Source organism: Dama dama, chromosome 23 (genome assembly GCF_033118175.1).
Source record: "Dama dama isolate Ldn47 chromosome 23, ASM3311817v1, whole genome shotgun sequence".
Lineage (NCBI taxonomy): Eukaryota > Metazoa > Chordata > Mammalia > Artiodactyla > Cervidae > Dama > Dama dama.
The window spans coordinates 21,990,642-22,003,721 of NC_083703.1; the positions used below are offsets into that span (position 1 = coordinate 21,990,642).

General features: G+C 36.3%; 1 protein-coding gene across 3 annotated transcripts in view; it reads left to right on the forward strand.

The window, feature by feature from the left end:
- MALRD1 (MAM and LDL receptor class A domain containing 1) overlaps nt 1-13,080 on the forward strand; it is a 522,662-nt gene that overhangs the window by 152,965 nt on the left and 356,617 nt on the right. For all 3 annotated transcript variants that reach the window (XM_061126168.1, XM_061126170.1, XM_061126169.1), the window contains exons 21-22: nt 9,573-9,749; nt 12,601-12,763. In XM_061126168.1, the coding sequence (XP_060982151.1) occupies nt 9,573-9,749; nt 12,601-12,763 (340 nt within the window). The remainder of the gene's footprint in view (nt 1-9,572; nt 9,750-12,600; nt 12,764-13,080) is intronic.

A 13,080-nucleotide genomic window follows, 5' to 3' on the forward strand; every position in this document is an offset into this window, starting at 1 on the left:
TCCTCCTTAGAGTGATCAGAGGTTGGGTAGTTTAAAAATCAATTGCAGTAATCCGTGTGGAGAGCGCTTTCATATGCTGAAAACTTTACGTGCAATGGTCCGTCAGAGTACCTGCCCCTACCCAGAGATAATCAGAGGGTTGGATTCCAATGCTTTCTGCTGTAGCTACATGTCCCAGCTCCAATTTTCCAGCTCATCATGCTGGCAGGGTAAATTATCATCCTCTGTGTAGCAGTTTCCATGGAACTCTGCAGAGTCAAACCCCTCTCTTTGCAGAGTCAAAGCCATCAAAGATGCAATCAGAATTCAGTAAGTTTACTTTTATCCCTCAGTGTGTAAAAGTAAATTCTTGATGACCCATTGTCCCCTCAATCCTATCATTTTCACCTGCCTCCTTGTCTCAGTGAATGACAATTTATCTCTAGTTGCTTATTCTTCACCAACAAATTTGATCAACCACTGGCTACATGTGTATCCATACTCCACTTCTCATTTCCCTTGCTTCTCTCCTCTTGGTCCAATTCACCAGTGTCTCTATATAGATTTTTGTGATTGCTTTTTAAATGATCTCTCTGCTTCTACCCTTGAACCATATAATCTCTTCTCATAACAGCAGCTGGAATGATCCTTTTCAAACTTACATAAGCTCTTGTCACCCTAACCTGAGCCTTGCTATGACATCCATCTCATTCTGAACAAAAGCCAAACTTCTTACAATAACATCCAAGGAATAAATGACTGGCACTGTCATATATGGCTCTGTCTTTACCTTCTAACACTGTGCTTTTTTTTGAAAGCACCTTATTTTTAAAAATTTGTTTAATTTTTGTCTGTGCTGGTTCTTCATTGCTGCACACAGTCTTTCTCTAGTTGCGGTGAATAGGGGCTACTCTCTAGTTGAGGTATGTAGGCTTCTCACTGCAGTGGCTTCTCTTGTTGTGGAACATGGGCTCTAGGTGCGTTGGCTTCATTAGTTGTGGCACATGGACTTGGTTGCCCCACAGCATGTGGGATCCTCCAGGACCAGTAATCAATCCTATGTCACCTGCATTGGCAGGCGATTTCATAACCACTGAACCACCAGGGAAGTCCTGACCAATGTGCTTCTAACTGACGTCCCTCAACAGCAAGACCTCTTAGCCAATCCTTGATTATTCCAACCCCCTTACGCCTCAGGACTTTTATACCTGCTTTACCCTGTTCCTGGAATGTTCTTCCTCCAGATATCCATGTCACCTCCTTTTTTCTGATCTCTGCTGGAGAATTTCTTTTTAGTAAAAACTTCTCTCAACCTATACCCCACCTCTCTCTCAAACATACACATGTCTCTTCTTGTCTCTTTACCTGACATTTTCTGTCTCCTGTTTTTCTCCACAGTGCCTTTCACCTTATAGTCAAATTTGATTTTCTCCCATAATGATGTTGCCTGAGAGCAGGGATTTTATTTGATCACTGCTGTCCCTTGTAGTATAAACAGAACTTAGTGGTAGGCACATAGTAGTACCCAGTAAGCATCTACTGGATAGATGGGTGGATAGGTGGAGAGATGTCTGTTTTTTTAAGTGCTTATATATTTTAGTTTATTATTACTATTGCTAAAACATTAATTCTGTATGTAAGATACTATATGTCAGCCTCTTTTGAAAGCCAAATCTCAATAGCTTATAGCCCAGGAGCATTTATTTCTTGCTCTCAAGTGTGTCTGTTGGCATAGAAAAATAACAGCAAGCATATAGTCTTCTTGTTCATATCTCTGTATAATTCTATGTTGTTTTAATTGTTTTAGTCACTGAGTTGTGTCTGACTCTTTTGTGACCCCATGGACTGTAGCCCACCAGGCTCCTCTGTCCTTGGGATTTCCCGGGCCAAGAATACTGGAGTGTGTTGCCATTTCCTACTCGAGGGGATCTTCCTGACCTAAGGATCAAACCTACATCTTCCTGCATTGGCAGGTGGATTCTTTATCACTGAGCTACGAGGGAAGCCCCATAATTCCATGTCGTTCCAAACTATATATCGGCTCTGTGTGTCCTGTCTATCTGGGATCCAGGCTGATGGACCAAATCCTTGTCTGACACATTCTGTTTTTAAGTCAGAGGGTTAGAAAAAGAACACACACTTAAAGATTCTATTAGGGCCTTGTGTCTCCTCGTTTCCACTGGTCAGAGCAAGTTAAGTGATCAAGCCTAACAATGGGGCACGGCAGTATTCGCTACAGCCAGGGAGCTTGGCAAGGACGGAAGATACAGAAAGTCCTTAAAAGAAAGGGAGCTGAGAAATGGTCATAATCCATGGTGGTCCAGTGGTTGGGTACCTGCCTTCCAGTGTAGGGCATGCAGGTTTGACCCCTGGTAGGGGAACTGGGAGCCCTCATGCTGCCATACAACTAAGGCCATGCACCGTAACAACTCTGAGTCCGTCTGCCCTAGAGACCACGTGCCACAACTAGAGAGAAGTCCGTGGGCCTCAGTGAAGATCCTGTGTGCTGCAACTAAGACCCAACAGTGCCACGAGTAAATAAGTAAATAAACATTAAAAAACACACTTCCTGAAATATTGTCTATCACTCTCCATATCATCTCATATGATCCTGTAACCTTTTAAAAATCTGGAATAGTGCTTGGTCCATCACAGGTTGAAGAGACCTTGAGTGATAAATAGATTGGATGTGTTTGTTGTCCCAATTTTGTGGAGCAAATTGAGAAGGAGATAGCCAGTCTAAGGCTGCGTAGCTATTAAATGGCAGAGTGCGGTCTTCTTCTTTGGCTCAGAATGCTTACCACTATCATCATATTGCTCGTCAAATGCATTAACCTCCCAAGGAAGAAAAAGTGATTTCCATTTTAGGGATATGAAAAACGAAACTTAAAGAGCGTAGGTGACGGGGATGAGAATACACTGTTGAAAGCTGTAGTGAGATTTTCACCTAAGGTGTCTGATTTCAGTAGCCAGATCACCTCCAACTCTTAGCTTAGGGAGAATGCCTGTAACCCCAGTGGCGGAAGGGAATAAAGAATTCAGAAAGAGAACCAGGGCATCGTGGATACTGTTGCTGCTTTAATGATTCTGCTGCATGTATTCTGTGGCTGATGTTTCCAAGGTGGAGAGGAAGGAGCTGCCAGAAACAAGGGCAGAGATGTGAAATATCAGTTACACACCATTAGTCCCAATTTTCTGGTTTACATTTTGGAAGAAAAATATGGAATTTTAAAGACTGTCTGAACTGTGTGGTTTTCATGTTGGCTTCATAACAAAAGAAACTTTGGGTTGAAACTGCAGAATCTGATGAAGCCATGTGTCTCATAAAGGAAGTTGATGTAATCTTACTAGAAGATGAAAATGAAAATAAAAATTAGGCTTTTAATAAAAATATTGCTTTTGATGATTATCAGTCAGTGGTTTGTCATGACATCACATTAGCTGAGATGGGATCAGTGTTTGTAGGATCACTTACAGACGTTGCTTTGCTTTCAGTATAAACATTATCTATGGCATGTTCCCCCTCTTGATTGACAAAACAAAACAAATAAAAACTAAAAAAAAAAAAAAACAAAACAGCACAAACTATTGACCTCATGTCCAAAATACAGTTTTGTAACCTGTAATTTTATTTTATACTAAAAATGGCTAAAGTGAAGTAGATCATTTCGTTTTTACCCATTTCCTCAAAATCAAACTCTCTCCGCCATATCTCCCTTATTCCTTTTGGATGAACTCGGTTTTCTCTAGCAACCCAGGATTGAAATACCATAGTCATCTTTGGCTTTCCCCTTAAACTTGCCCACTTGCGGATCCTATTAACTCTCAACTCCAAAATATTTCTCACATCTGTTCTATTTTTTCCATTACCTCTGCCATGTCCTTGACTCAAATGATTGAGTTTCTTAACTGCAGACCTTTATTACTTTTCCTCAATAATTTTTATGCCATAAACTTAGTTTCTTTCCACTTAATCCTAGATGATTATTACTTGCTCTTTTAGGTCCTTCCTCTCTCATTTTCTAACTTCTAGTTGTTTCTAACAATTTTCAAATCCATTCTCAATTATGGATTGTATTGCCTTTGTTTTAGTACTTTGATGACAGAGATGCTAGTTTGAAATCTAATTCAGGAGGAAAATAGAGAAACAGCTGTTTAGGCAAGATTAATTACATTTCTAGGGAAAGTAGACATTCTTAACCATGCAATTGAATCATATGATTTTTTGCATCAGTGTGTGATGATGTTGTCTATTCCCAGAGTAGATAATGATGCGGAATGATGGCAAAGTTAAATAGCTTTCCCTTCACCTTGAATTAGACCTTCAGAGTAGATTATTTTGGAAGAATTGTTGCCAGACATTCAGATTTAAAAATATTATCCCAGGGGAAGTATCTGTTTTGCATTATGCCTTCCATCTTCAATCAGAGAAGCAAGAAGTACATTTCTTTCAGCAGAACACATCCAACAGGAGTTTTCTTTCTTGTGTCCAAGATTATTGGTGAGATAGCTGAGTTATTTGGAAGAAGAAATCTGTGATGACATGGCATCACGACATACTGTTTGCCAACTGAAAGAAAAATCACCTATATACTTTTCTTTTTTTTTTTTTTTAATTTGCACTTTCCATTTTGTATTGGAGTATAGCAAATTAACAATGTTGTGATAGTTTCAGGTGAACGGCAAAGCCCCTCAGCCATACATATACATGTATCCATTCTTCCCCAAACTCCCCTCCCATCTACACTGCCTCATAGCATTGAGCAGAGTTCCATGTTCTTGTTGGTTATTCATTTAAAATACAGCAATGTATACATATCCATCCCCAATTCCCTAACTATCCCTTCTCCCCATCCTTCCCCCTACCGCTGCCACCAAAAGTTCATTTCCTAAGTCTGTGAGTCTCTGTTTTGTAAGTTCTTTGCATCATTTCTTTTTGTATTCCTCATATGAGAGCTGTCATGTGATATTTCTCTGTCTCTGACTTCACTCAATATGACAGTCTCTAGGTCCATCTATGTTGCTGCAAATAGCATTATTTCATTCTTTTTAATTCTGTGTAATATTCCATGATATACATGTACCATATTTTCTTTATCCATTTCTGTCTGTAAGTCGTAAATAGTTCTGCAATGAACATTGGGGTACATGTATCCTTTCAGATTGAGTTTTTCTCTGGATACATGCCCAGGAATGGGTACTTTACACCAGTTTAAAGTTTCAGAATTCAGCATGCATATTACATTGATTAGTTACTAGAATGACTAATTATTAGAGTGAGTATCGGACTTCCCAGGGGGCACAGTTATAAAGAATTCACCTGCCGATGCAGGAGACGCAGGAGATGTCAGATCGATCTCTGAGTCGGGAAGTTTCTCTGGAGTTGGAAATGGCAACCCACTCCAGTATTCTTGCCTGGAAAGTTCCAAGAGGAGTCTGTGGGATGTAGCCCATGGGGTCGCAAAGAGTTGGACATGACTGAACATGCATAAGGAACAAGAATGAGCATCACGATCCAAGGTATTCATATTGTATTTTTCCAAGGAAAGTTGTTACTAAGTCAGGGGCATTTCTTGCATCTGATGAGACCTTAAGATTAAGAAACCATATTAACTCTTTAGAGAATGCTTAGCAACAGTTTTTACCATGTTCCTCTCCTACCCACCAAGTAATTTTTGCTTTGCTGCCAAACGGGCCGAGTTATGGAATTTTTGACCTCTCTCCTTTGCCTACACATCTTACCAGCTTTATTTGTGCTTGATCAAGTCTCCCTTCCTTCTACAAAGGGTGGTGTTTGTTTCAGTGGCAAAATGTGTGCATTGTATTGTGTATGCTTTTAAGATATCACAGGCAGCTTTTTACTTTCTAATACTAAGCTGTTTGGTGTGCCCATTACATTTATCTCAGGATAATAAATTTCATGAAAGCATTATGCTTTGGGAAAAAATCTGTATTTTGAAAGGGAATACAGATTCTGAAAAAATTTTAGAAATGCTGGAAATATTTCTTCAAGGCATAAATGAAGAAATTTGAGACTCAGTGATTATAATCTGAAATATTCTTGTTTTAGTGTTCTAGTGTAGTTTTGTAAAGTGATTTAGCATATATCCAGGGAAAAGTTTTCTCCAAAGCCTGTGGTCTATGCAACTTAATATTTTTTATTATGTCTCTAGAAAATAAAACTGAACAAATAACTGACTTATTTTAAATTTAAAACTTTAAAAGTTTGTCATCTTTTATTTGAGGAAAATGCTAAATACCCCAAATGGAGAAGACTGTTAAAATGCTTAAATTTTAGCTGGAAAAAGCACTTTCCTCCAATTGTTCTTTTGGTGCTCTCAAATACAAAGATACTACACTTAAGACTGATTAATTTTGGTGGAATATAGAGTAATGAGAAAAGGACAAAGAATTTCAAGATTTAAAAAGCCTAGTCAACCTCATGCAAAAATATTAGAATAAATCCAGATACAAGCTTATGGAAAAAAGAATTAGAAAAACAATAAAAAGGAAGATTAGGTTAAAAATAGCCAGAGATTAAAATACAATTACAGAAGAAGGGAATTAGGAAGACAGTTGGATATTATTTTTAAAGTTCTGAGAAAGAATGACTGTTAGTCTAGAGCAAAGCAAAATTCTTTCAAGAATGAGCATGAAAAAAGGCACTCAGTATGACATCCACAAACAAATGAAAAAATGAATTTACTGTACCAGACTCTTACCAAATGAACGATGTAAATGTCAACATTATAAGACAGAATGAGTCAAACCAAGGCTAAGATGCAAAAGGGAGTAGACAGCAAAGTAAATGAGAAGCATACAGGTAATTCTTAGCTGTACTAGTGGATGACGAATGTGTGATATGACCAGAATGTTTATACACTCTTGAGGAGTATAGACATTGATGCAATTACTTTTGAAACTAGTTTGGCATTGTGTGTGTTAGTCACTCAGTTGTGTCTCCTGCATTGCAGGCAGATTGAGCCACCAGGGAAGCCCCAGTTTGGCATTATCTATTATAATTAAATGTGCATGCTCTGTGACCAAGCAATTCCATACCTAGGTATATCAGGAGAAATGTACAAACACACACATCCTCAAACAGGATCAACTCAAGAACCACTGATGGTATAATGGCTACAAAACATATGAAAACATATGTTACATAGTCATATCGTGAACTATTATACAACAGTCAACCCCTAAACTGCAGGAACATACATTAGCTTGGGTGGGTGAATATACAATGTTAAGAAAAAATTAAGTTGCAGATTATATAAAGAATGAGTCCATTCATCTAAAGTTTGATTCTCAACAATGTGACCTCATAGCCTGTAGCCTGCCAGGCTCCTCTGTCCACAGAATTCTCCAGACAAGAATACTGGAGTGGGTTGACACTCCCTTTTCCAGGGGATTTTCCTGACTCAGGGACTGAACCCAGGTCCTGCATTGCAGGCAGATTCTTTACTGTCTGAGCCACCAGGAAAGTCCAATACATTTCATAATAAAATATAAAATGATAAGCAAGAAAAGTTTGGGTTGCACAATAGATTAATAGGTCAAAAAGTGGTCATTTGTGTGAAAAAAATTGAATTTAGATTCTTATCACAGACAATAGAGAACAACAGAGGCCAGATGGAGTAAAGATCTAAATGTGGAAAGTAAAGCTATCAAAACTTCATGAAAATTATCAAAGACACATTTATGATATTAGAACAGGGAAGATTATTTTCAGTGAAAACTTAAAGCACAAACCATAAAGGAAATGATTGATATATTAAAGTTAGAATTCTTTTATTCTGAAGGGCAACCATACAAAATGAAAAGACAAATCATAGATTAAGAGCGCTTATTTTTCACATAGATAAATGATTGAGGATTAATATAGAGAATATAGAATTAATTTAAATTTGTAAATTAATAAGAAAAAGACAATGGATTCGACAGAGAGAGCAGAGAATGTGAAGAGTCAAAAACTATAGTAAAATACTTGAGTGGCCTAAAAAGTCTCAGTAATTAGAGAAATACAAGTTAGAATATCACGGAATTATTTCAGGACTGTTACTGTGGCAAACATTAAAAAAAAAATCTCATGATACCACATGTTAGCTAGAATATGAGAAATGCACACATTTCTGGGTGGAAATATTAAACCACCTTTGAAAACATCTACAGTTGACCAATTAAATATTCTGTAACTTTGAAATTTCATTTTAAGATGACTTGTCTTAGAAATACTCTGGCATGTATTCACAAAGAGAAATGTACAAACACATCCATTGTAGGACTTTATATTCTTACTATCCTACTTGAGAAGAGGTATACCAGCTGCAGACTATTCATACAATAAATGTTTAATCTGGGTATCCATTTAATTGAATACCCTAAAGCAGATAAAAATGAATGAATTGATTCTGTATGTGTCAATAGAGAGAAATCTGAAAAGTATGTTTTGAGTAAAACATACAAGTTCAAAAAATATGAATATTATTTATGTAAAATTTTCTGACACATGATAGTATATATTTTATACAGAAAATGTTTGTTTAACATAAGGATACAAAAACATGTATTGGAGGAATTCTTACTATATTCAGGATGTTAGTTCTTCCTAAGTTGATCTATATTCTTAATGCAACCCCAGTCAAACAGAATCCCAGTAGATTATTTTGTGAATATAGAAAAACTAAATCTAAAGTGTATATCGAGAGGCAAAAGACCCGGAACATCCAAAGTAGTATTGAAGGAGAACTAAGTTGGAGGACTGACATTACCGACTTCAAGACTTAATATAAAGCTTCAGTAATCAAGACAGTGAGGTAATGGTGAAAGAACAGAGAAATATTGGGTTGGCCAGGAAGTTTGTTTGGGTTTTTCCATTCTATTTTATGGTAAAATCTGAATGAACTTTTTGACCAACCCAGTATTTTATGGCAGTGACAACTTTGGCTTTAAATTCTCTGCAACTAGCATGCATATGATACAGAGATGTTATTAATAAATGCTTATTGAATAGCTTACTGTCTAAATTAATTAGCTTGTATAAATTTCTTCTAAATTCTGTAATATCAGAAATTATTATCTTAATTATATAAATACTTCTGGGTGAAGACTTTTGTTTGGGTCTGCCTCTCAGCCTTTGAATTCCAACTATGCAGGGATATCTGAAACAAACGTGAGATGTTAGATTCATTATGAAAGTGAAAGAACAAAGTTCCTTTACATAGAGAGCTTGAGGGTTTAATCTGACCTTGACTCTGGTTCCTAATGCCAGCACCTGGGATTCCTTTGGTTCCTGAAGATCATCCAAGCCCTGCTCTTGAGCCTCTCGTTTATTCAGTGAGCTCTGAAGAGTTTTCAGTAATTTCCACCTGCACTTTCACTATTTTTATAATCAGAGATATCCAGAGTTATTTGCCGTTACTAAGACCATGAACCCCAATTTATATGCTTACATAAAGTTCAGCAGATTAGCAAATGATATCAGATATTTCTTACAATGTTGAATGTGAAGCATACTTAGTAAAGTTTATCATGTGCAATCTTTAAAGAAATGGAAAAACTGCAAAATGATACTTGTCTATTATTTCAAGGTCATTTGCCTGTGAACCTTCCAACTCCACCAGAAACTACAGTTCCAGTACCACTGCCTCCACACAACTGTACAGACAGTGAATTTGTTTGCAGGTCTGATGGTCAGTGTGTTGAAAATATCCGGAAATGTGATTTTAGATATGACTGCCCTGACCAGTCAGATGAATCCTCTTGCGGTATGTGAATCCCTAAATTTTGCATTAAATATAGCCATAAAACAGATGAGAAAACACTATGTAAGCTCAAGTAGTATAGTAATGTCCTAGTTAGAAGTCTTCAACCTGGTTTAAAGCAGTTTCTTAATATAAAAAGTATTTGAATAGAAAATGATGGAATAATCAGCATATATCTTCTATCATGTCCAACAAGAGGTAAGTGTCTTTAATATTTTAGATTCAAAATACTTGTTTAATGAACTTCACTTGATTCCAGGGCTATCATTTACCAGCCCTTTTAAAATTCATCTTCGTTTTGTCTTTGTTCTTCAGTATCACTAAATGGAAATATTTAGAGAAGAAACATAATACCCTCAAATAAGATGAATCTGTTCAAATTTTGCCATTGTCAAAATACTCATATAAAATGAATACCATGTCAAATGTGCAGAGTTAATAAGAAAATCAATCCTAGTACATGTGGACACTTCAGTAGCTATACACTGTTGAAAGATGGTATCCATTTCTTGGCATCTACCAATCTATGACTTTTTAAAAATGAATCTAGGCAAATTATTTAACTTAAAAGTGAATGTCTCAGTCAGAGATACAAACTGAGAGGAGGAAAATTAATCTGCATCTGAATACAGGCAAAGCACAGAATCAGAAGAAATAAACACTTGTGAATTTTTCCCTTCCTTGCTCATTATTAGGTATTGATTATATGTGAATTTACCATAATATTGCTCAAGTGTCTTGATAATATTAAAGGTTTAGAATGTACAGACAGTACAGTGTATAGTGACATTTTAATTTGTCTGTGTCAGCCTCATCAAGGAATTCTAAAACTTAAAAAATATAGATACACATGTAAACTGCTAAGTCGCTTCAGTCATGTCCAACTCTGTGCGACCCCATAGACAGCAGCCCACCAGGCTCCCCCATCCCTGGGATTCTCCAGGCAAGAACACTGGAGTGGGTTGCCATTTCCTTCTCCAATGCATGAAAGTGAAAAGTGAAAGTGAAGTCATTCAGTCATGTCCGACTCTTCGAGAGACCCCATGGACTGCAGCCCACCAGGTTCCTCCGTCCATGGGATTTTCCAGGCAAGAGTACTGGAGTGGGTTGCCATTGCCTTCTCCAACATGTAAACTAATCAAGGCCCAAAAAAACTCATAAAATCAAAGCTGATCCACTTTGTGAATGAGATGAGACAGTAATTAACTCAAGCTGGTCAGGAAGATACACTGTGTATCACAGATGTGGGATAATGGAAGATGTTGTGGTATTCAATCTTCTTCATGGGATGACAATAGAATCCTCTTCTAATCACACATAAGTTATCTTTGTAAAAGTTTACACAAAATCTAATTAATTACATCTAGTGAGCATTTTTAGTGAATATTGACTTTCTTCTTAGTTCGGCTTAGACATTTTAGTAATGTCATTGATGATTGGATGGGATATTTTGTTAAGTTTCGTTAAGTTCTTTAAATGTCTTGAATGCTTACAATTAAATTATCATTTTAAAATCATGAGGATGTTTATTTATTTTGATTAAACATGAATTATTGCCATTTATTTCTGAACAAATTGTATGTCTTGCCTCCTCTATCTCTTTGTAAGATGAACTATTGTGATAAATCTCTCTGTCATCTGCAGTCTTACATATTGTAATTTTTTCATTGTAATAAGAACACAACATAAGATTTACCCCCTTGATACAATTTTAAGTGTACAATACGGCATTGTTGACTATAGGTACAACGTTGTACAGCAGATAGCTTGCCTGAAACTCGGTCCTATAATTTAAAAATAATCTATATTTTTAAGGTCTTCTTTAAATTATATGAAGAACAAGATTCTGTTGAATACTTAACCTCTTCACAGAATAATCATATAATCAATATTAATATCAGTGATTAAATAACACACCTGAATGTCATGATTAAAATCACTTTTTTTGATGGAGTGTTTCGTTCTCAAATTTTATATTAAACTGTGAACCCAAGTTTCTAAATGGTGGTAGTGGTAGTCTCTGCCGTTATTGTTTATGCCATCTAAAGATACCCATGGCTGATTCATGCTGATGTATGGCAGAAACCATTACAATATTGTAACATAATTAACCTCCAATTAAAACTTGAAAAAACCTGGAGTGTTTTTTTTTTTTTTTTTGACACTCAAGGCTTTCCATTTTATACACAAAACATTGAATTGACTCTTTTAGAAGTAGAGGATTGAAAACAGACAGACATATGAACACATGCAGAGAGAAGGGGTGGGGGGCAGAGAGGAAGAGAGAGCTTTTGTTTTCCCACACAACCTATGTATTTTAAAAAAATCACTGGTTTTTAAGTTTTTGATATTGGAATACAGTCATAAGAATATGGAAAACTTTCAAGGAAAGAGATTCAATATGAAAGCTGTTGAAAATCTTATTGCTTTGAATTTCAGTAATTTGGAATTTAGTTTTCCAGTAATACTGTGACAAAAGAACAGACTTATCAGAACTTGGAGGTCATATAAGCAATGTAAGTGTTGTGTCAGAAGAGACTGGTGATGCTTGAAGTGCTGCTTTAGGAGCTAATTAAAATCTTACTTGTTTATGAAAGCAGATTCTTCAGTATGTGCTTTTATTTCCACATTTCAGTGACTATAGATATTTGAATATAATACACCTAGATTTCTTTAAAACTCTTCAAGTGATTGCGTAAAGCATTTGCCTAATTATTTCAGTAATGTTGAAAAGTTTGATTAAACATTTTAAAAATCCCCAAGTGTAAGAAAGTGCTGATGCAGATGGAAATTGCCATTTATTGATACATTTGTTGTGATTAGCTCATCTTTTCTCGGTCCCATTCTCTTCAAGCTATGGACATTTGCAGTTTTGAAAATGGAAGCCTGTGTAAATGGTACCAGCCAATCTCAGAAAAATTAATTGAAGATTCAAACACATTCAGATGGGGACTTGGTAATGGAACCAGTATTCATCATGGTGAGGAAAATCACAGGCCATCAGTGGATCATACAATGTAAGTGACCACATATTTGGAAAATGCCTCTTGGGAACTGTTTATTAAGCACTTTCCAAATTTCTGCCTTGCCCCCTTACCCTGTTAGTGCTCTTGTAAGGATGGATGTTTAAGTGAGAGAATAAGTGGACTGAGTATTCTTTCTTACAAGATTGAAGAAAACATTTAATTAAAAAAGTAGTAAATGCTCTTATAAAAGTCATAGAGAGTAAAGAAAGTCATAGAAAAATACTGTATATTAATGCATATATATGAAATCTTGAAAAATGGTATCATTTTTCTTGCTTGCTTAGTTGCTCAGTCACGTAGAATCTTTG